Source organism: Dermacentor variabilis, chromosome 1, assembly GCF_050947875.1.
Source record: "Dermacentor variabilis isolate Ectoservices chromosome 1, ASM5094787v1, whole genome shotgun sequence".
NCBI lineage: Eukaryota > Metazoa > Arthropoda > Arachnida > Ixodida > Ixodidae > Dermacentor > Dermacentor variabilis.
In genome coordinates this window covers 64,170,713-64,195,945 of record NC_134568.1, presented here as the reverse complement: position 1 = coordinate 64,195,945, position 25,233 = coordinate 64,170,713, and the positions used below count along the sequence as shown (strand labels likewise).

Genomic DNA, 25,233 nt, shown 5'->3' with positions numbered 1-25,233 from the left:
ATTGTGCCTGACCAGAGGCGCTACGAGAGCCGAAGTTACCTTCTCCTCCCAGTCTTTGTGCCCGACCGGCGGCGCTACGACAGTGTGCGTCACCTTAGCCCATTGTACAATCACGTGCTCGTCTATTGAGGGGTTCCTTCTTGCCCTCAACTGCGAGAGTATAAAAACAGCTGCCCCCGGACGCCAAAAAGAGGGCTCCGATTTCTTCTGTTGAGTAAAGTGCTCTCCCGTCTCTCTACTTCGGTCAACCTGACCGCCAACTCTTTGCGATGTTAAAATAAACAAGTTGTTTTGTTGTTACCAGTCGACTCTTGCTTTGCCGGGACCTTCGGATGCTTCCAGTTGTACCCCAGGCCGCCAGGCCAACGCTACCCTTGGGGCTTGCGACCCAGGTACAACCACGGGCGTCAGCGCCGAGTTCCCAACCAATCGCACCAGCGGTGCGACCACAACAACCGTTGCCATCGGTGCGATTCAAACAGTTGCGTCCACAAATGTGGACAGCGTGACTGAAGGGGATGTGAGCTATTTCTATCAACTGATAGAAATACTTTTTCACAAGTGAGGTTCTCTCTCAACAGCTGGTGGGTCAACCTCAACTGCCCTGACATACTCTCATCCCGCGCACAACACCTCAGTGTTGCATTTCACTGCTTTAAAAAGTTTATTTTGGTTTGTATGAGAGACACCTGCATCTCGGCGTCAGCCAACACTTTGTTTTTTGAGCTCAAGCTCCTTGAAAGAAGCGGCGGCACGCTTCCTTTCTCGTTCATTCCTCAGTGCGTAGGTCCTTTCTGTTCTCGTCCTCCTTCCACCGTGTGTTTGCCCCACAGATCATCTGAGGCATCCTCTTGGTCAGTTTTACAGTCAACGTATGATTTTTCGGACTCCCTAGGGGCCACGAAAACGTCCAAAAAATCGGACAGTTCGAAAAATTAATGCATGTCTTTTACTACCCTTAAGGGCTCAAAATGCCACAGAGACATCCAGGAAGGCCTGCCAGTGCACTTATTAGGCATATCGGTGCTCGTACTGTGACATGAGATGGTGGGTAGACGCGTGTATAATTAAGGAATACGTACTGTGTCCCGTGAAAATTGCCTCCCTTCCCCAGCTTCACTGCAACACTTTCGCATATGCTCCACCGCGTAACATTGCTGTATTAAGGCGAACCTGACTTTTGGGATCAGGCCTTATGCAACGTGCCATGCTTTCCGAACTTCAAAGCCAACCGCGAGGACCACAAAGGCGGAGTTTGTGCCATTGCTGACATCAGCGAATTCTTTCAATGAAAAACACGGCGCTGAACGGCAAGAAGCTTAGCAGCGAACGTCGAAGCAGCTAGGCCTAGTGTTTGCCGCAGTAGTGGCTACGGCTGCCAGCGGATGTGCGTGCGAGAGTGCCGGTTCAAGGCGGCGAGATAATCAAAGCGGCAGCTGTGATGGCTTTAATTAATGCTGTTTCGGATCTGCGGTCACAGCAAAAAGTCTGAAAACTCGGACGGCCGACAGGTTCTTTCGCCCGGAATTTCAGACGTTCTTATACATTAGAGAGTTTTATAATAGGGCTAGAATAGCATCTTGGAATTGTTGGTTTTCCATCCTGGTGTTAACAGCGCAAAACGTAGAAGGGCCATGAGACTAGAAGACGACACCACAGCGCTTGTGGTGTCAAGCGCTGTGGTGTTGTCTTCTCGTCTCGTGTCCCTTCTACGTTTTGCACCGTTAACACCAGGTTAGAATAGGGGCCCCAAATGTTTCAGGTCCCAAAGAAATAGCGTCGAAGATACTGCGCATGCGCCAGATGCAAACTACGTTTGGGCTTTGCGTCAGGCAGGCTATTTCACTGATTTAGCGGGAGCCCCAAAAGCTGCCCCAAAAGATTTGCGTCAACAAACATAGCGGCACCCATCGAAGCAACGACTCTAACAAAGCACCAAACTAGGCTCGATTAGTGGTAATGCGTGAAGTTCGGAAGCTATGAGAAGTGACTGCGGTTATCGCTTTCTTTCAACTAGCATGTGTTATGGAGATTGATTCATCAGACGCTGCTGATTACGAATTTGATTGTCGATTTCATGGCTCGTAGGTCTAGCACTGCTTAGCCTGGTTGGTGAAGGCACGTAAAGTTGGTTACTCAAAACTATGCACAACTAATTGCTTGTTGCTAATAGAATAACATCTAAATTGTAATTAAATGCAAAAACATGAAAGTCCAAATTACTCTTATCATAAAATTGCATATTTTGTTTAATTATTTCTGACAACTTGGCAACTAATTGACAAGTGGCTAAAGGAGGCTAATATCAATGTGAGCTGGCTATACTCCTTTTCACACATGCTAATTTCATGTACACAGCGACAGCTTTAAGTAACCCACTGGAGAAGAACACAAACTACACAGTAATATTAATAACTCACACCTAGTTGAATGAAAGTGAAACCCACTGACATTTTTCATTATGTATATTACCATCATTTTGTTATGTCCAGCTAAAGAGACAACAAAAAAAGCCACTGAAAAAGAGTATGGAAACCTGATATATAGATCAATCAGTTGCTGTTTATGTGACAAGTCATATTTTGCAATACTATAGTGAAACACTATTATATGTAACCCAGTCAAATCAAATGAGTTTCCATATAGAACAACTTCTGCACATTGTGAAGCTGTAGCAAGAACATACTGTATTTTTCCACGTATAGCCCCACCACCGCGTATAACCCGTACCCCCAATCACAACAGTCAAGAAATACAAAAAATTATGAAACCATGCATATAACCCATGAAATTACATGCATGTAACAATGGTCAAATCTTTCGAAAAACAGTCTCCATTTACAGATTCACAACAAGTCCACATTGTATCTTCAGCCAGTGGCTCTGTCACTCCCTTTTGCGATGCTGATAACCTTCAGCTTCTGTTATGCTGTAAAGCTGTATCCACACGACGGAGCAAATTGCAATTTCAGCTTGTGGACTGAGTATCACGTGATCATACATCACCCATTTTCATGGGGCTGCCTCAGTTCGTGCGAAGCACTTAACAATACGGCAGACAGCCAAATCACTGATAGGATTTTTGGCATGGTCACGTTTGCTCTATCGCTATCGCCCATGCAAGGGCTGCTCCGTCTGCGTTTTTATCCTAGCTGCAAAGTGATCTGATTCACGTCACATGTCCCATGACTGATTCATCCACAATCACATGCTTCCTGTGCATCCTGTTTAAAGGATGGCATTCAGTACACCTCATCGTGATCCAACTTCTAGTTGCCGGCGCCGCATGCACTATTCACTAACTCAAAATGCGAAATGGCGCCCCATAAAGAGGAGGAGAATGGGTGACCATGAAGGAAGGGAGAAGGGAGCCTGAACGCACAACGGTGAGGAGAAGGTGGAGTTTCCTAGGAGGTAATGAAATGTTAAATGCCAGAGAACCTTGCCTTGAATTATGGCTTCATGGCAACATGCAGTGCTGCCTTGAAGTCACACCTCAAGGTGAAATTCACATATAACCTGCATCCCAAGTTTACTGTTGAATTTTGAAAATTTTCGATGCGGGTTATTAATGGAAAAATGCGGTATAATAAAACGTAGAGTTGGATTGATTGAAAACTGTATTCCCACCCAATGGTTTGAACTCAACACAGCAACAAACAGTTCCATAAGTTGGCTTTCTTACACAGAAGAAAGAAAAAACAATATAAGAACTTTTCCTGCAGCCATGGAGTATGCCATGTGGATTCCCAATGTCGTTGTCACACATAAAGACAAGTGAAGTGAACAATCACCCTTCTCCGCCGCCAAAAAAAAAAAGAACATTTGGTTTACCCATAGGTCGATGTAGAGTGCACATATTTCTGTCTGCAATGGTTTATATTGTGACTTCATGATGTCAGAATGTTAACCAAACAGCCTATCAGCATACCTCATAGTAAAGGAGTTCATTTCAAAAATATAAATAAAGATGGCAGATGTGGTTTTAATAGTTAGATTTTGTTAAACATTCATTTAGAATTCGATGCCATATGTATCGAACTTGCAACATATTGCACTCATGAACTCATGGGCACTTTTCTGCAGGATTGATATGAACAAGTAGGACTGCAGCACAAAGAGATTTGTACCCATGCCCTTTATGCTCAGGAAAAGGGCAGACTAATGCTGGTATTTTTCATGCAGGAGAGCATATTTGGTGCATCCAAAACGGCCAAAGCTCTTATGCAAGATTCCAATGAATTTGCTGGTATCACAAACAGCAAACAAACTCGGGCCTCCAGCACTCACTTGGGGCTTCCGTGGTCTTCATCAACCCACTCACGACAGCCACCATACATGAAGGAGGTGGTGTACGTGGAAAAAAGGAAGCAGCTCTGCGTCTCTCGACACCAGGCACACCGCCCAGGGTCCCCCAGACATGAAATGCATCCTCTTCGCCTGCAAGGATGAAGGGCCCAACCAGTGTTGACAAATTGCTCAGAGTGCTCAGTAGGGCAACCAGACTGGCTCACCTTATCACATTTGATAACCACTTTCAGTTTCTGATAAGAACTCGCAGAATAATTTTTACAAACTTTTAACGAAAATTGATGCCCTCATGAAGACAATCCCCCTTTGTAGAAACACTGACTGAAGGCTGAGGTTTCCCTTGTTTGGGCACTTTTGAATCAGGATTGCGAAGACAATATAACATCATGATATTGTAGGTTGACTGTTTTAGAACAGGGTCAACCCCACCTGGTTTGTTGCACTAATGGCCATTTTACATGCGACTAAAGCTTTGGTTAAAGTAGTGGGCCATGATCACACTGCAGGGTTATCTAATGAGAAGCCATTAGACTTGGAATGCATACCTGAAAAGCATTTGTGAAAACCAAGAGTTCACTGTTCCCACATTGTCTCCTACCCAGCACAGAAGGCAAATTAGCAGAAGGCACAGTAAGAAAGCATCCTCAACTCACAGGTGACATGGAGTCGGACACAGATCCGGATGCCTGACAGCCAAACTGTGGCGGCCCCGACGTACACAGAAGGCTCCCTCCACAATCCACTCACAGAATGGATCCTGTAATCAAAAAACATCTGCCATGAGTAGCACACAAAGTTCAAGTCACTGCATAGCTATCCTACTTGACAAGAAACTTTAGCTTGGACCCGACTCCCATTTGCCTATTATGAAGCACAGATATGACTTCTCAGTAGGCCATCACTGGACCACTTAAAAAAAATGTGTTGCAATGAAAAAAAAAAATATATATATATAGCAATTCTTGGCTAAAGCGTTTTGGTTTAGGCCTTCAAATATTTCGCAAATGTTGACAAAATCACAGTTCAAAAAAATTGTCATGGCAAGTTTACAACCCCATAACTCCACAACAAAAACATACTTTGCAATTAATTGCAGCAGACAAAGAGGGAAGGTGAAAAAAAATCTGAAATATTAAGCTTTGCTTTAAACTGCACAAGTCATTAGTGATTGCTAGCATAAAAAAATGCATGCAACCAAGATGACAAACACAATGAAACTTTCTAACATATTATGTCTGCTTCAGGTACTAAACTATTCGGTGTACATATTTAATAAGGCAGGGAAGGACATAAATTAGGATAAACTAAGGTAAGGTAGACGCAGTAAAAGGAAGTTACAGAGCAACTTTTGCTATTTATTCTCTGAGAAAAGTCACTTTTGCAGATCTCCAACAGCTAGCTCTTAAGGAACCTTCAATTACATAGCTGTGGCTTTTTATTTTTCAGTGGGAATTGCACTGTTGTCACAAGGGGGGATCTCTGCCCAATGTTCATGAGGAATTGCCCACAACCTCCACATTGCTGATTAATAAGGTGTGTTTACAGAGCATAATGTGCCTTACTACTCATCATGTACACCTGTGAGCTCAAGTATACAGGCCAAGAGTTCCACGATAAAGCCAATTTTCTTCTTTGCCTATGAATGTAACAGGAAAGTGAGGACTGCAGCCCAAACTTGGCATTGTGAACTTTCTAGTGCACTAAACAATTTTAATTTGTGTATCTGAATTATGAAGACATTCACATTTTTTTAGGCAAACCTGTGGTCTGTATACTTTTGCTCACAGGTGTACATATCCTCCTATGATTTACCGTTATTCATGCCAGGCTGGAGCGTGTACGTCTTAATGCAAAAGCCTGTGTAATTACACTCAGAAGGTTTCTTCATGTTATTGCTCCCACTATCACACACTGTTACCTCTAAGTATAATGCAGTGACACAAAATAATCAGTCACTGTTGCAGAATGTTAGATCCCTGTGGCATTGTGAGAGCTTGCATTATACAACCCATGAGTTAAATGGTTTATGTTAACCAGACTTCCTTTTGTAATTCACCTATCAGGAACTAAACACTAAATGCCCTCAAGTGTAGCTTATAAGGAGATTCAGCTCAACAGCTTGTTCTAAGGAGGTCTCAAGTAAATGTGACTGTAAAGGTCTTCCAATTGTAATTCCAGGGCATTTTGCTGGAAAAGGTATCGTTCGATGTTAGTCATAGCCAATAGCAAATGGACAAAATCACTTGTTGGACAAAATGCAGAGATATTGGTCATGATCGACACAAAATAATTCAGCAAATAATTCAATAAGAAGTTTACCCAATGAATGTGAGTACGAAGAGAAGCAGACAAGGCAAATGAGTGACTGTTAACACTAAGTAGTGCAACAGGCAAAATAGCTCTTAACTAATAACAATGTCATTCAATGAAGAAAAAACAACTTTGTTGCACACACTTTCCTTGCACATCAGTGCGAAGAATATATGAGTGGCTTACCTGGACACAGTCGTGACAATAGATGAACGCTGAGCAGGTGCGGCAGTGGTGCGGCTCCAAAACCAAGAGCTGTGTGCTCCCTGGGGCACACGGTGCTGCCCCTTTGGCCGTGGATGATGAGGTTGGCTGCCGTGGCACGCAAGCCAGAGCTGACGGGCACCAGCCACAGCCAGCATCACTCAGGCATGCCAGGCAGGTGCCCCGTGATGGGCACTGGGTCCCATTGCGATATGGTTCCAGGTGTTTGCTGGAGATTACCTGATGAGAGTCATGAGCATTCCATCGTAGATCTAAGTTGCGATCGCAGTGTTTGGTGCAGTACTTGGCTGGTGCATGTAGAGAGAGATCGAGAAGGTAACGCAGCTCCCGCGCTGCTGTTGACGGTAGCAGAAGTGGCTGGCCACTCGGGCGTTTTGCCTCTGTTCGATTGTAGCTATGTGCACTCAGCTGTGCCACCAGCTCAGTGTCTTCGAGGCGGGCGTTTCCGGCTTGGCCCAAGCGCAGTGCAGCACGTCCTCCATTGATATCAAGGAAGAGGCGCAGTGGCCCCCCCGATGGTGGCAGGGCTCCCCGAGGGTGCAGAAAGCCTAGTAGACGTGCCACGTGCTCGCCACCTCCTTCCTGTTCATCTTGGTACTCGGAGGTGAACATCAGATGCTGGCTACTGTTGTTCACGTACGACACCTGATCTGGTTGAGAGAGGTTGACTGGATTCCTGTACTGCAGGAGAAAAAGGCCTGGCCGAAAGTCAAATGTGCGGCATTCATGCAAGGAGGCCACAATTTGGCCATGCGGACCCCAGAAGCCTGCTTGCTCAGCTGAGAGGCGACCATCATGGGGAGGACGACATACTCCAGGAGGCTCTGCAAACAGGCAGAAGAGAAGTAAAATGAACCTCGAATGAATGTATCATGTATGCATTGATACAGTGAATGGCAACATCTAAACGTTAACATAAATACGCTGGAAAGTAATTTTCAACATAAATATATGTAGCTTAAAGCACCAGTAACCCGAAGGTTAGATGCACTTCAACGGAGCCACAGTGAGTCCCATTTCTCTTGCATGCACATGCGCAGGCTTAGCTGCCTATTGCCAACCCTTTTGAACAGTGCACAGGTGGCAAGGCATGGCTCATCAAAATGGCCAGTGAAGGTCACCACCTCAGTCAGAGACATCTTGCAATAAACTTTGTTGTCTTGCATTATTCACTTTTTCCTGTTTCCGATGCCTTGCATGACAATGGTGCCAAAGGAGCTGGCCACTCTTTTTCTCACTTCTTGCATTCCTTCTCCCTAAAAACAACTCCCGCAATCCCTCTCCCTGAAACTATCTCTGACAACAGGACAGAGTGCAGTGCAAGTCTTTGCTAATGTCTCTCTTATCTTAAAGGGACCCTGAAACACTTTTATAACTAATCATAGAATGTCCTCACTATTAAAAAATGTCGCCTCGCAAATCTCCTGCCACAAAAGTGTTTCAAATTCTTCAAGAATAAGTTGAGTTAGACGCAATTGCTGTGCCAATGAGCGGCTTTCTCTCTCCTTTTGCCGCCACTAGTGCACTGGAAGCTATGCAGGAAAGGTGGCTAGGATAAGCCCAAAAGTTGAGCGTCTCGCCGGCGAGAGAGGTACCCTACAGTGAGAGGGCTCATCAAGGCACCCCATGGCAGCCATGGCATCTACTCTACACAGCATGCCGCTGCTCTCTCGGAGGCCACATAGCTATGCCCAACTGTCATGTTTGGACCAGCAATGCAAATATGAAATGCTTATTCTTTCTTTTGCGATTGCAGACAAAGTTAGAGGGCTCTGCATTGTCCATATCTGAAGATTTTTCATTCAGGATTCGTGAAACACGCAAGAAGCTTTGGAAAAGTTCTGAAAAAGAAAGAGAGAACGGTGCTAAATTAAACTTCTTTACAATCGACTGAGAGTGGACGGCAACTTGTTTGGTTGTAATGAAACGAAAAATGCACACGTTAAAATAAAGAAACATGAAAAATGATGAAACAAGTGCAGCCCTCAATCACTGAAAATTTTAAATGTAAACTGTAGGAGTGCGATTAGTAAAACTGCTGAATTGGAAGGGATCTTGTTAGCCTATAATCCTCATATTACTGTCCTAACAGAAACTTGGTTGCATGATAAAATACATGACAGCGAATTTGTTCCACGGGGCTACCACGTGTACAGGAATGACAGTGGTAGTAGAGGTGGTAAAGTGGCGATTCTTTTTAGACAATTGCTACAAATATTAAATATAAGGGACATACTTAACATTGAAACTATATTTTGTAAAGCTTATTATGGAAAGACGAGGTATGTCATTGAGGCTATTTATCGGCCACCCACCACTTCCACTGATGTTCTTGATTAATTAAATATCTTGTTACACATGTACAGGGTGTCTACCAAGTTGACATTTCCAAATTCCCTGATTTTTCCAGGTTTTCCCTGAGCACCTTTGCAAAATTCCCTGAATGAGCCAGAACTTCGTTTTATGTCAAGACAGGCTGACACCATGTTGCCTGATGCAGTCACTCTCTAGTAAGCATGCTGAAACAAAAAAAAACAATGACTATCCAATTTGAATAGTAAGAAGTAATATCTATTTTATTTAAAAACAAAACAGAAGGACAGTGTTAGTAAAATGCACAGCGAAAAAAATGGTAAAACCCATATTCCAAATTGAGTCGAACATTTTCAAATACAAATGAAAAGGAGATGCATACATGAGTAAATATTTTTGAATATGAGATATTTCTATCAACTGATAGCAAGCTCATCGGTATGAGGCCTGAACTTTGCCACAATTAAGATTCTCTCTCGGCAGCTGGGAAGTCAACCTCAACTGTCCTGACATACTCTCAGCCTGTACACAACATCTCAGTGTTGTGTTTCACTGCTTTAAAGAGTTTATTCTGGTCTGGATGAGGGACACTTGCATCTCGGCATCAGCTAACACTGTTTTTTGAGCTCAAGCTCCTTCAAAGAGGCGGCGGCACGCTTCCTTTCCCGTTAATATTCCTTAGTGCGTCGGCCCTTTCGGTTCTCATCCTCCTTCTGCCACCACCCTTTCACCCCATGGATCATTTGAAGCATCCTCTTGGTCAGTTGTACAGTCAACGTCCCATTTTCGGACTCGCTAGGGGCCGCAAAAACATCCGAAAAATATGACTGTCGGAAAAAAAAAACGAATGCATGTCTTTAACTGCCCTTAAGGGCTAAAATTGCCACAAGCACGTCCGAAAAAACTCTTAAAGCCTGTCAGTACACTTATTAGGCATATCGGTGCTCGCACTTTGACATGAGACGGGGGTGCACGCATGTATAATTAAGGAATGCATACTGTGTCCCGTGACAATTGCCCCTTCCCACCCTTGTTATGGTTCACCGCCTAGCACTACTGTACTGAGGCGAAACTAACTTTCGGTGACTGGCATTACGCAACGCGCTGTGCTCTGCGAGCTTCGAAGCCAATCGCGAGGATTACAAAGGCGGAGTCGGTGCCATTGCTGACAGCGGCGAATTCTTTCAATGAAAAACACGGCGCTGAACGGCAGGAAGCTTAATAGCGAACGTAGAAGCAGCTAGGCTTAACGTTGCCGCGGTAGTGGCTACGGCTGCCAGCGGATCTGCGTGCGAGAGTGCCGGTTCGAGGCGGCGAGGTAATCAAAATGGCGGCGGTGTTGGCTTTGATTAATGCAATTTCAGACCTGCAGTCAGGGCAATATACATTGACTATATGGAGTACGTGGTGGTGCCGCAAAGTCGTGCGAATTATCAAGCATGTCCGAAAAATCGGGCGTCTGGAAAATCGGTCGTTAACTTCTCTGGCAATACATCGTGCCGATGACACGGCGTCAATGACGATTCTTTGCGATTCCTCTTTTACTGGAGCCAGCATTAACACGACTTTCGTTCCCTTTCCCTAAAGACACAGGTAATTTTCCCTGATAGAAGCACAAATTCCCCGAGTTTTCCCTGAGTATTTCCAGACTATTCAAATTCCCTGAGAATTCCCGGTTTTCCCGGTCGGTAGACACCCTGAATTGTAAAGCCTGGAGATCAGATTATGTTGGCCGGAGATTTTAATTTGCTGCATATCAATTGGCCCTCTTTTAAAAATGATCACTATTACATTTTCTTTTGACTTATTGCAAATTGTCAATGAATTCACCAGAATTCAGGGAAACTCTTGTTCAATACTAGATCTTTTTTTTTTTCATAAGTGGGGCAGTTGCTTCTCAAGCTAGCTGTGATGTTCTCCCTGGAATATCTGATCACCAGGCTGTGATACAAACCCTTTCTGATGTTTCAAATAAAAATTCCAGGAGGGTCTCTTTCCCTAACTTTTCATGTGCAGATGATATGATTCTTTTTCAAGTAGTACTGCAGATATTCATGGTTTATAGAATAGTTTTAAGGACCTCATAAACGAATGCATTGAAAGATTTATAGCACATATTATAAAGAAATCGAAAGGAAAGAACCCCTGGATTTCTCGGGAGACGTTGCAGTTGCGAAGACACCTAAAACGGTAAAAAAATAAAGAATGCAATTATAATGACGTAGGTGCTCTCCAGCAGCAAACAACAGAACTTTCTTCTCAAGTCAAGACAAATGTATCAGCTGACAAGAAACGCTATTTCGAGGAGCAGCTTCCCAACTTCATATCGTTGTGTCCCAAAAGGTTCTGGAGTCTGATTTCTCCAAATACTGTGACCAGTGATGTTTTTGAAATTAACGGTGTAGAAACTAGCGACTGTTTTATTTCTAATGCTTTCATTTCTCATTTGAAATCAGTATTCACTAAGGATAATGGAGTCCTTGAGCGTTTTCATGTGTCGTGTCCACCTATATCTGACATTACGATTAACGAGCAGGTTTTTTTTAAAATTACTTTTGCAACTTGACGTAAAAGAATCTCCTGGGCCGGATGGAATACCGAATGAGTTCCTAAAACGTTATGCAGAGTGGGTGCCAAAGTATCTGACAATTCTATTCTCTAAATCTATGAATGAGAGCCGAGTTCCAGGCGACTGGGTAACTGCCAGATTAAACATCACTTACGGTACACAGACAGAGGGACCGAAAGAACGATGAATACAAGCGCTGTCGATTCAGTGCTTGTATTTGTCGTTCTTTCCGTCCTTCTGTCTATGTACGCGCTGTAAGTGATGTTTACAAAGGAATACCAACTAGCCCGTACCCAAACCCTGCTTCAGTATATAACTGCCAGAGTCAAGCCCCTTCATAAGAGTGGAAGCACACATTACGTTACTAATTATTGCCCAATCTCTTTAATTTCCACTTCACGTTAAATTCTTGAACATATAATACATGAGCATATTTTGGGATCTTTAGATAAATATAATATTTTGCCAAGTTCTTAACATGAATTAAGGAAAGGGTTTTCTACTTGAACTCAATTAGTAACTACCGTACATGATTTCACTCAAGCTATAAATTACGGAAAACGGATTTCGCTAAAGCTTTTGATAACGTCTCTCACAATAAACTACTCTTTAAATGAGATATACTGTTTAAAAACTCTCAACATATAAATTGAATTTCTGCTTATCTCTCAAATCGAAAACAGTATGTTTCTTTTAATTATCACTGTTCTCACACAGTACCAGTTGACTCTGGTGTCCCTCAGGGCTCTGTGCTCGGGCCCCTTTTGTTTAATTTATTTATGAATGATATAATACAAGACATACCTGTAAAAGTTAAGTTATATGCAGATGACTGCATCCTTTACTCAAAAATCGAAAGCCAGCAAGATCAAATTGATTTAAACCAAGCACTTCAAAGGGTTGTTCGTTGGTGTGATCAATGGCAAATGTCCATTAATTTTGAAAAGACCATTTTCATGAAAATTTCTTATAAACGTAATCCTCTTCGTTACACATATTCAGCTTGTAACATCTTTCTGTTGGAAGTGGAGCACTACAAGTAACTTAATCTTTGGATTTCACATGACCTTAGCTGGACAAAACACACAAATGCTGTAATTAGCTTATCTAGCTATAAACTATCTTACCTAAGACGAACTCTCAAACTTTCTACTCCTGCTGTTCGCCTCATTGCGTTTAAGGCAATTGTTCAGTGAACTTTAGATTACACATTTGTAGTTTGATACCCATACACTCAGAAACATGTTAATCAAATTGAAAAAAAATGCAAAAGAGAGCAGTGAGATTTATTTATAACAGCTTTGGGCGAACTTCGATCACATCGTTATTAGCAAAAGCCAACCTCCTAATGCTAATGAAAAGAAATTGTGTTTTGAGATTGAAATTTTTGTTTCAGTTAGTTAAAGGCTATTATAAGGTAGACATGCCGTAGATACTTTCTTTTTCTACAGGATATGCCACAAGGCTGAGACACGCCTTGACCATAACTCCTTTTTTTACTCGAAATAACACTTTTAAGTATTCGTTTTTTCCTAGGACAATGACTGAATGGAATAAACTTCCCAATGAAGTTGTTCCACAACCATCCGGAAACCTTTTTGCTGTATAGCTACAGCAGTGACTTGTCTCACATGTCGTGTTAAGCTTATTATATGCTTTTGTGCTTGGTTCCGGTACATCATTGTGTTTACATTGCCAAATTATGTGCTTCCTTTCCGTGTATTTCCTTTATTGTTACAGATGTTTGCCAATTTGCAAAACCCAACAAATTTAACTCCACTCTGCTGAAACCCCAAATCAGGGTTGCAGTATTTATAAATAAATAAAAAATAAAATGATATATATTTCATACATTTACCTCAAAATTAGCAATAATAGTATTACTAAGAATGTTCAAGCCATCACAAAATCAGCCAATAGCTGTTGGTGGGCTTCACTACCTGCGATGACAGCATTGCAAAGGCAAGAGCAAGCGATTCTGAACTGTTTTTGACACAAGATTGTAAGTTCCCTGCTGCATGCAGTGCAATAATATTGGCTCACATATTCACAGGCGCCTCTTCTACAAATCGTCAACGTTTTCTTAAATCTTCGAAAAGTGTTTCAGGTGTTTTTTAAGCCAAGTTGGACACTGGTAGTTTATGCCACGTTTACCTCAGCAGAACTTTTTTTAATGACCCTCCAACGATCATGCGTGATGCAGTGACCTTCCCTGGGGCCTTCAACAACAGGCTGCAACTGCCACACAAGCGTACCATCAGCATGAATTGAAATATAAACACAAAAAATTATAACACCTTACACATAATTACTTTAGAGTGTAATATGCAACACGTGTGCCACTAGCTTCTATACAAGGTGCATTCAGAAATCTAAGTATATGTCAGATACTGAACCATGAACCAGTTACAAATGCAGGCAAACCTAAACATTCAAATATGAATCTTAGTCAATTTAAACTTATACAGTAGACGCATTAATTTGACTACGGTTAATTCAAATATTTGGTTAATTTGATCCTTACCGAAGGTCACATCCGGCCCCATGCATTTCTATAAGCCCAAACTTACATTATTTCAATCCTAAAGTTGGCCTTCACCAGATAATTAGAGCTTGACCAGTCAGCATGCATGTGCCTGGCTCCCCTATGGTGACCACAAGAGCGACCCTTATATCGGCAGCGTGTGTCTCTGCAGAGCTTAGGAGAAAGTGAATGTGTTGAACACGCATCACCCACCAAAAATGCCTATTGTCAGCCTGCTCTAGGAACATTTCCATGCAATAATGGTAGCTCACAATGTGTGATTACGGTATTTATCAAATTCTAATGCTTGCCTTTTTTTCCCAAGAAAATTATACCGAAAACCGTGTTCGCAGCACCTGTATGCTGTGCCACGTAACACGACTGTGTTACGACGAAGCTGACTTTATAAAATTGGCCACTATTGTACCCTTGCACATTTTTCCTGTACAAAAAATATGGGGTGTGGATTAGATTTTTACTCTGTCTATGAGCTTTGTCACTTCTACGTTAGTTTTCTAATTTGGACAAATAGAAGGCGCACGCGCGTTTGAATCGGGGGTGTGTTAGAATTGGGAAAATACTGCGAAATGAATCAGCGATATGTTGTGACTTTTTTTTAAATCTAGTTTAATTCGACTCGCTGGATATTTCAATCAATTTTGTCGGTCTCGTCAGGGTTAAATTAATGGAAGCTGATTGTACTCACATCTCACTGTCTGCTGATAATACATTTTGTACACTGTGCGTTCTAAGAAAAAAAAAAAAAAAACCTTTGTTGACCCCAATACTATGAGCCTATGAGCAATACTATGAGCCAATACTATGAGCAATACTATCAGAGGTTCGAGAGCATACCATGGTATCCTTTGTATACCTCGGAGTGGGGCTCAGTCCTCTAGACCTTAGCTTGGCACATAAGGTAACTCCCACTTTATGTATAAAACACTCTTTCAAGCTATGGTAACCATTCTTTCCAGCATCTAATCATCCCTATCACTTACCACAGCATCGAAACCCATTGGACTCCACAAAGAAAGATTTGCTTTAAAAATAAAAACCAATTATTGGGTAGGCTGTATCAGGGATGCAGCCGCAGTGGGGTACATGAAATGTCTTGTTTGTGCTACTGAGAATGTATGGGCACTAGGGTACAGAAATGACCTAACCAAATACAAAACTGACATTCATTCATGCATCACAAAGCTTATAAGTTATAAGCTTAACTTATTATACAGCTACTGGGGGTCCTATGTTCTTATCTTGCAATCATGCTCGCTCCCTATTTATAATGGCCCTACTGTGCTCAACGGCGGTGGGCGCTAATTGGCATCCCTCTCACTTGCTGCCCGAGTCTCTTCAGGCCATTTCTGGATCCTAGGTGTCAAATGCGAGGGTGCCATAGACGAGCAAGCGTGAAATTTTAGCAAAAAATTTGCACACTTGTAGGCCTTGTAACTCCTGATGAGCGCAGGTTTGAGTTTGATAGATTATACCTACTATGGCTGAGTGAGCTCTCTAAAAAGCAACCCGTCCTGCTTGGATCAACAAATGTACTGCCAAGCCATGCCTCTCTGAACGCTAAGCAATAGGCTAACTTTAGCTTCAATTACATCATGCATGATGCAACAACAGCACAATCTGTGCATGCAACACATGCATGATCAAGTAATGTCTTTATTCCTCTACTCCATGATACCAAAGTAAGGTGCGCATGTAGTACGGCTGCAAAGATACTCTGAAGTGATATTACTATCACAGTTTTCATTACAAACATGTACTGTTACATTCAGCTTTAGCCAGAAATCCCCCCTATGCTAACAGAAATGAAATACATTTCACATCTAAAGGAAAAAAATGGTAACCTGAAGTGGCCTGTGTTCAACACACCAAGTGCCAGAAAGGAGCTCTTACCATGAATGGGATGGCAGGCTGATGCCTCAACACACCACCCACAGGCCTGTGGGAAAGTACCCTTGGCAGAGAGACCCCGGAGTTCATTGCTACCCATAGGCATGCTGTTATGGCCACCCCAGATCATGCAGCTTTGACAATCACCCAGAGCTGCACATAAGCCAGGGCAGCTACCCGGGCGGAAGTTACCAGAACGGCAATCCTGCACAGGCCAATGGCAAGGAGATGTGATGATCCTGCTGTAAACTGGCATATATAATAGCAAATATGTATACAACAGCACTAAATGTACGGTGTTCAATCTTTGTGAATTCACCTAGCACATCTGACTTACAGTTTCACATCAGAAATTTTGGTTAATAGTTCAACAAATCAGATCTCAGCAAAAATTCTCAAACTGTGAAGCATATAGAAAAATTGGGTTTGACAGAAGAGTCCTGGGGGGGTGTATATTATATTTCAGACCTGCCAACTTTACAACTTGAAAGATGCTACAGTCAAAGGCAAAACTGTACTAAAATTGGTGAAAAATGCTAAAAACACCTTGATTACTCAAGATGTTGATTTTTCATTAAAGATTTACAGACTTGGTTCTGTATGGATACTGTGAACAGACCCTCTGCTCTATAGTCACAGCAATTATGATCTGTGTCACAGACAAACTGGAACATTCATGAAGTTTATTCGTGAAATATTCATGTAATGGTGGCCAAAATATTGCTTGCCGCTTTACACTGATACTATGGGTTGATGTTGCTGCTGCATGAATAGATCCATATAACTGTTGGGTCCGAAAAATTGCTCAGCAACTGTATTTGCATTTCTTTAAAATCGATTTTGCTCAAAACTAGATGGAAATAAAAATAATTAAATAAATATTAAATATTATAACAAACACAATAAACAAAAATATTTAATAAAAATAAAAATAATTGGTGTCAATATGACAACGTAACCATGTTTAAAAATACAACATTTTATGATAAAATAGTAAAAGTTGGCTGTTATGGTCAATTTTATCTGGTCAGCACAGTCACTTGGGGAGGATTTGCACTTTGCTTTGAATTGTAGCATGTTTTCTTTCTGCAACACTGTATCCGAATATGCTCAATCGCGTGAATTTTATTTTTGGGATGTACCTCTTAGCCATAGGAACTATTTAGGGATCTGGAACTAAGTTCTTTGTCAAACACTAACTTCCCCCCTATGAGGCCCAGTATGCTGCAGAGTTTTTGAGTTTTACTAGAAAGCATACCTTGACTTTTCTTCGGTCCAGACAGACACCAGAGCCACCACACCAGGCACAGGCAGGGTTGGCCTGACAAGCAGTCTCAAATCTATGGCTGCAATATTAAAGGTAAAAAATGTGAAGGCAAAAAATATTTGAAAACAATAAACTGACACAAGGCAGAGGTAAGTAATTTAGTTTTTCTAAATAACACAGGATAATGGATTCTTCTATATGTCAGAAATTTAGGTAATTACTTCGAGGTAGAAATTCCATAAAATAATTACTCAATTTATTTAGTTATATTTTTCAAAACAAAGAACTGTTGTGTTTTAGAGTGCAGCTCTTAAGCTCTCAGGCGCCCGTAACTGCGACGAGCATTAGCGTCAGCGTCGGTGGCGCAACCGAGCAGACGAGCACAGCTAAAGATGAAAGAGCAAACACGGAGCGAGAGATGAAAGACATGAGCCGCAAACGGCGGAGACCAATGAGAGCGGCCCCTTTAGTGACATGCGCATGGGAAACTGCTGTCATGCGGACCCGCCCGACTGCTCGTTTCGTACTATTGTCTGCTTGCATCATCTTTCGCTCACGTTTCTTTCGATCGTCATGGTTTGCGATGTTTGTAATCTTATTGTATGTGGGATGTGAATTATTTAGTACTTTCTAGAAGCCATGCGGGCACCAGTGATTACACTGTAGCTTTCGACGAGTCATGGGTAAAAGCCAGTGGGCTTGACCCACAGATCAGATTTTTGCCGATCACCGACTCTGCTCGCCGCTATTCTTGTGCCCGAGTGTTACTTGTTTTATTGGGAACTAGTTCGCCCAATAAAAAGTTAAATTTGTAACTCACAGTTTCGACACTGTGTCGTTCTTCACTGTCACTACCACGTGATAATACAATCATAATACAAAATAGTGCCAGCCAATTCTTTCTGAACAATGAGCTATGCAACCAGTGGAAGTCCTTTGTCTGCCACAGCTGCTAAACTAGCTGCCCGATCAGAGGCTTAACGACGCCACCGAGAAGGTCCTGTTGTTCGGAATCAAATTCTTAGCCACAATATATCGAGAATCCAAAACATCTCAACAGCTGCACTCAAAATTCGCACGAGTGAGTATCGTAATCGTCGGTGCATTTTTTGCTGCAAGGTAACACTGCAAGTCAAGAGGTTCTTGAGTGAGTTGGCATTGCACCTTAAAGTGCATGCACTAAACTACTTGAGCAAATATAGGGAGGAACATACACACTCTGTGAGTGTGTATACCTTCTCTTTGTATCACTTAGCACTTATACATAAACATTTTCAGTGAAGCTCACTCAAACCATAAAGTATCTTCCATACATTAAGACACCCCTGATGTGCAAACACTTATACCACATCTACTTCTGTTCATTAGCTATTCGGTAATTTGTTTTATTTTAATTTTATCATAATCAAAAGTCTCAGAAGGTGTCTATGTTCTTGAACGATTCATTCATTTGGAAGTTTGATAATATTGACTACAGATAACTAATTTAGAATGCACTTCAGAAGTCAATGTGACACAAGTTGACTCTATATAGATGCTGAAATGAACTGAAAAGCCATTTCAATGTAACTTCATTATTTTTTAGAAGTAATTGTAATGTAACGCTGCTACAGTAATTTAGCCACTTATACCTTCAGGTAATTTAAAATACAATTTTGTCAATTTTAGCGAAATACTTAGTACTATAATTATTCATGTTTAAGAGGTAATTGTGTCCATATGCCAATAATTCTGGAATTCAAAACATGTACTACTCTAATGGAATCAAACGTGTCCACCTAGGCTTAACTAATACGCATACTTTCGTTTCTACAACCTTCAGATTGTGTTAACTGGCATAATTTTGGTTCTTATGTTTAGACCAGAATTCGTGCCATCTTTAGCAACTAAACGCATAGCAGCGTGGCAGTGCACACTCGCATATTGCACTTATTGGGTGTTCTACTTTAATAATTAATTGTTGCATCTCATTTCATAAGTATAGTGCACCAAATTTTGTAGCCAAAAGCATGGCACACACATTTATATCTGAGTACATCCAGGCATCTGCTTTCAAGCAGGAGAGCTAGATCATTTCAATTTTAGAGGCATTTACATTAAAGCTCCCAACAGGCAATTTGAAAGCACCAAAATTAACACAAGGCAGTGTACCTATCTGAACCGGTTATCTCATATTTGTTGGCACTGCAGTTATTAAAATGACCTCCCTAAATGAGCAGGCAATCACATGCCATGTGATTCAACAATGGTAACAGCCATGCTATTAAAAACTGAGAGCCTTGTTACTTTTGCTTTACTGGGCTTCCCAGCCTAGTCGCCATTTTGTTGTGTCTGTGTATGCGTGCAAGATTAGCCTTAAGAGTGTTAGCCAACACCACTCATAGCCAAGGCGTCGCATATAGAACATCATTTTAACCACAGGCATCATATAGCACTTAAAGCTCAGGAGCATGCAAATGGCCAATAAGCACTCGTATGCTAGCTCCTGGCATCAAGACTGTCAAATTTGAAACCCTCACTATGCAATGAGCAATAAGAATGAGTGGATCCAAACTGCTCAATACCGAAGTAAATTGCGCAAGAGGATGGTGTCGTGGTAGCTTAACTCTTTCCCTACCGCGCAAACAGAAGAAAATTTTACCAAATTTACCAGATACTTTCTTTCGCTTCGTTTGTAGAGCTTCTTTTTTTTTCTGTGTAAAATAGTACCATTATTTCAATTCAGTGGAGTTCCTTTATTCCACAAATTGCGTAAAAAGATAGCTTGACGAAGGCTTCACTGCATGGCCCTAGTGTCTTGCATAAAAGCATTTTGCAGGACTTGAAACACTATGAAAAAAGAGAATACGAACAAAAAATAACCTAAATGGTGCCAAAACATGTACATGAATAGTGGCTAAATTTCCACATCTCATAAAGCAGTCAGTAGGCTGTTTTCATATTGTAGACTCATGGACAGCCGTAAGGTATTCTGGTCTATCTACAGAATAGTCATCATCAGACTCCTCAGACGAGAACACATCCCTTTCCATTTCTGCGCAAAGCTCTACAGAGCTGTCGTCTAATGAGGAGTCATCAAAACACTTTCTTTGCCTCGTTTCGAGGAGGCAGCCATGCTTTATGCAGGGGTGTCCCAGGTGGCAATATAATGAAAGGTGAGACACAAATGGCACATCATGGACAAGTGTGACCATCTAGTGTCAGGAATCGGCGCTAGATGCAATAGGATGAGTAGAGTCACCACAGGTTCGCTGTGACAATTTTTTTGTTTATGACGACTATAGTCGTCACTGGTTACATTGGTACAAAATTTAATAAAGACTATACTCGTCAACGGGGGGTAAAGGGTTAACTGATAAATAAATGCATACATAATGCGGAACATGTAGGTTTGGATCCCCTTTGTAGCAGGTTATCTTTTTCTCCACTTTTATTTCCTTTTACAATATTATTTTTACATTTCTATTAAACATAACAATTGATTTGCCCTATGATTTCTCTGGCATCATTGTCTGCTTTTCCGTATGATTGTGACTAGCAAAAACGCTAGTCCCTTTGATCCCTTTATTCTTCTTGCTCATTGTCAATGACCAGCTGTATGTGTTCCAGCTTACAAACAGCAAACATGTCGCCAGAAGTATATAATTACAGAGTTCCAGAGCACTGCAGTGCAAGCCCATATAATTTCTGATCCATGTGGTGTACAGTAATGTTTTGTGACCCAATATGCATGCAGCTTTTGCTTCCAACACTTTAAAGTAAGAAATCACAGTAATGAAGCTATATTATTATGCAGCACACACCAGCTAATCTTGTGTACTGTGGTTACTGAAGCATCATGTACTACCACATACAAGGAAAATAGAATTTAAGAATCATGCTTCCACCCATTTTCTTCTATAGGGTAGAGCTGCCAGAAGTAGAACAGCTTTCCATATGTTGTCACACATGATACGAGGCATGAGAGGCACACACAAAAAAAAAGAGAATGCAAGATCCAGGAAAAATAAAGAGCAAACACTCACCGAATACAGGCTCCAGAGGCTGAATCTGAATAAGCGTGTGTAATAGTGGTCGGTAAGAGAAAAGCCCAGAGGTCAGAGGACATGACTCCTCGGTAGCCTCCCAATACCAGGAGAGTGTGACCACGACGGAGAGCCATCACGTGAGAGTACACACCGGGACACCGATCACCGCGGCCATGACCTTAAACATTGTAAAATGAAAAGATGCATGTGTAGGCGCTTACAGGATTAAGGCAAGCTCCATTGCCTTAAACAAGGGCAGAGACAAAAAAATTTGCCCAGTGAAGAAACCATTTCAAGTATTTACTGCCTTTGTTTTTTTTAGCCACTTGGTAATTGCTGCTAGCATTCTGTGAAAATGTTTATGTAGGCCTAAAGGATTTTTTTTCCCTTTTTACAAACACCAAATCACAAGTTCCTCAATGTGTACCTTGTTACAACCATGAAATATCAAGCTCTATGTGTGCAAGTGCTCAAACCATCTGCCTTGTTAGAAGTACTGCCCACTGTGAGAAGAATGCCATTCAGTATGTAGTATTTTAGGTAAGACCAATAAAAAGTTATAGTAAGTGCTGCAGAGGACTGTTACACACATGAGTTTTAACTCAAACTACATTGATTTGCTGAACTGTCTGTAACATTGCTCAAGCTTTCTCAATAAATTATAAAATGCTACTGATATAAAGCACAGCCTTCCTCTCAAAACAGCCCTACCTGCATTAACAAAAATTGTACCATTGATTCTCTGTAAGGTAACGTTACCGCATGAAGCATGTGGTGGAGTTGATGAATATAGTGCTTTGTGGTGCAAGGGCTAAGTATGACCAAAGAGCACCAGGCCAGTGATAATAAGTTAGAAGTGAAGCGATGAAGTACGAGCAATAGATGTGACGGGGCTGTAAAGGGGCCTAAAAGACGGTCGCTGTAAAGTGCGTAAAAGTTACACGTAATACAATTATGGCAATGACTATGAAGCATGTCAAGGACACGAAAGATACAGTGTGAAAGAATTACGATATACTAAAATTTGTCAGAAGCAAAAAATTTCCAAAGAGCACTACTGCCTTAACAGAGCCCTTGAAGTGCAAGGACCTGAAGGCTTGTGCTACAGAAGGACTACTATCACAGTAGCATCCTCTGGAGACAGGATGCGCCACGAAACTATTGGGCTATTTACATGACAAACAACATAATTCAAGAAACCTAGGACAGCTTTGATGTTAAAAAGGGGTTCTTTACCAAGAAGCATAGCAGGATGGAGAGGGATACAATAGCGGTATGCTAGAGGGAAATGGTTTCTTCTCTCTCTTTTGGCTTTCTGACACTCCACAAGCATGTGGAGTACGGTGAGCCTCTCACCATATCTACCACAGGTTGGAGGTTCATTGCCAGTCAGTAGAACAGTGTGAGTACCATATGTGTGTTCTATTCTGAGACAATAGAACAGAACATCAGTTTGTCGTGTTTTTGTAATAGAGGGCCAGAAACCTAACTTTGGCTTAATCAAGTGAAGCTTATTATTTGTTTCATTGTCCCATAAGTGTTGCCAGTGGATTCCCAGTTTCATTCGAAAAAGTGGCTTGAGATCTGTGGCAGGAATAGCAGCGGTAGGACTAGCAGCTTGAGATGTAATTGATGTGGCCATTTGGTCTGCCAGCACATTACCCTCGATACATCTATGGCCAGGAACCCAGCATATTATCACATGCCTATGCAATGAATAAATATTGCACAAGTATGAGTAAAGCTGAATAAAAACAGGATTTTTGTGTTTTCTTAAGAACATCAGTGCTTTTATGACACTTAACGAGTCTGTGAATATTACTGCTTTCTCCAGTTTCAATTTCCTTATGTGTTTAACCGCAGACAGTACTGCACAGGCTTCTGCAGTAAAGATACTTGTATAGGTGTTCAATACACCTGATTCAGAGAAAGAGGGACCAACAGCCACGTAAGACATGCCAACATGCGATTCTGATGCATTGGTGTAGAATTCAAAACAAGAGTACTTTGAATGGAGTTCATGGAAATGCATTCGAATTTCCAGCTCTGGTGCGTATTTTGTAACTGTTACAAAAGATATACCACGTTCAATTACCTGCCACTCCCATGGCAGTAGCTGCTTCACTGGAGGCATTAAGCGATGTTCGAAGGGTGGGACATCCATTTCCATGCTAAGCTCCCTTACACGCAGTGAAAAAGGCCGTCTCACAGAGGGTCGATTATGGAAAAGTGCAGTGGACATCAAATCATTAATGGCTTTAGAATACGGATGTTCAAGATTAGAGTGCACTTCAAGGAAATATGTGAAGCTGATGTATGACCTCTGCAGATGGAGTGACCACTCCTTTGATCCTACATATAAGCTTTCAATGGGGCTTGTTCTGAAGGTGCCTGTGGCCAGGTGGATACCCAGATGGTGGATGGGATCCAGCATCTTTTGTGCGCTCGGGGTGGCAGAGTTGTGTACTTTGGCATCATAGCCTAGCCATGTTTGAATGAGGCTCTTGTAAATATTCATTATACACTTCCTGTCGCTACCCCATGTTGTGTGAGATAGTATTTTCAGTAAGTTCATGTTTTTAGACATTTTGCTTTCAGATATTTTATGTGTGGGATGAAAGTAAACTTAAAGTGAAGTATTACACCTAGAAATCTGTGCTCTTTGTTGATAGGTATTTGTTGTCCACATAGTTCCACGCACGGATCTGGAACCAGGCCTCTCTTTCTTGTAAAAAGAACACAAGAACTTCTGTGGGGGTTCACTTTAAATCCATTTTTTTCTGCCCCCTCAGACACCTTGTTCAAGCCCTGCTGTACTTGCCTCTCGCACACTGCAAGGTTACAGGATTTTAAGCCTATTTGAATGTCCCCCACATAGACAATAAAAAATGGCTGGTGGTAATGAAGCACAAAGTGCGGTCATCTTAACTATAAAGAGTGTGCAGCTGAGCACGCCTCCCTGAGGTACACCAGTTTCCTGCATAAATGGAAGGGAAAATATGTTGCCGATTTTAACGCAGCGGGTACGATTGGACAAATAGCTTTCTATTAGGATTAGCATATTGGCATGGATGCCCATTCCCGACAAGTCTCTCAAGATTCAGTAGCACCAAGTTGTGTCATATGCCTTCTCCATATCGAGGAATATGGATAAGAAAAACTGTTTGTGTACAAATGCGTCATGGACATTTCTCTCAATGCGCACAAGGTGATTGGTTGTGGATCTCCCTTCTCTGAATCCACACTGATAGGGATCAAGCATTTTGTTTAGTCCAAGGAAATGTATGAGCCGCCGATTAATCATGTTCTCAAGCAGCTTACAAAGGCAACTTGTGAGAGCTATCGGGTGGTAACTTGCCACCAACCTTGCTTCAAAATTGGGACCACAATCACTTCTTTCCATGCGGGTGGATGATATCCAACAGCCCAAATAGTGTTCAAAAGCGCAAGTAGTGTCAGTTGTGTATCAGTGTGTACATTCTTAATCATGTCATACATTATTCTATCAGGTCCTAGTGCAGAGCTCTTGCATGCGATCAAGGCAGCTCTCAGCTCAGCAATACTGAAATGATGGTTATATGGCTCGTTCAGTGTACATTTACAATCAAGTACAATAATTTCTGCTATTTGTTTTTGTTTTATGAATAACTTTGAATAATGGATGGCGCTGAACACACGTTCAAAATGCTCTCCAAGAGCATCAGCCTGCTCGTCCAGGCTATGTCCTTTATCGTTCACTAAGGGTAATGGTTCAATTTACTGTCCCTTGAACCTTCTT

The 25,233-nt window shown here is 41.7% G+C and overlaps 1 protein-coding gene across 1 annotated transcript in view; it reads right to left on the bottom strand.

The window, feature by feature from the left end:
• The window catches only part of Megf8 (multiple EGF like domains 8), a 209,229-nt gene that overhangs the window by 157,512 nt on the left and 26,484 nt on the right, over positions 1 to 25,233 (bottom strand). Inside the window, exons 5-10 of the mRNA XM_075688154.1 lie at positions 21,453 to 21,633; positions 17,419 to 17,506; positions 16,164 to 16,365; positions 6,808 to 7,670; positions 4,965 to 5,068; positions 4,291 to 4,440 (exon numbers count right to left, since the gene is read on the bottom strand). Of these exons, the coding sequence (XP_075544269.1) occupies positions 4,291 to 4,440; positions 4,965 to 5,068; positions 6,808 to 7,670; positions 16,164 to 16,365; positions 17,419 to 17,506; positions 21,453 to 21,633 (1,588 nt within the window). The remainder of the gene's footprint in view (positions 1 to 4,290; positions 4,441 to 4,964; positions 5,069 to 6,807; positions 7,671 to 16,163; positions 16,366 to 17,418; positions 17,507 to 21,452; positions 21,634 to 25,233) is intronic.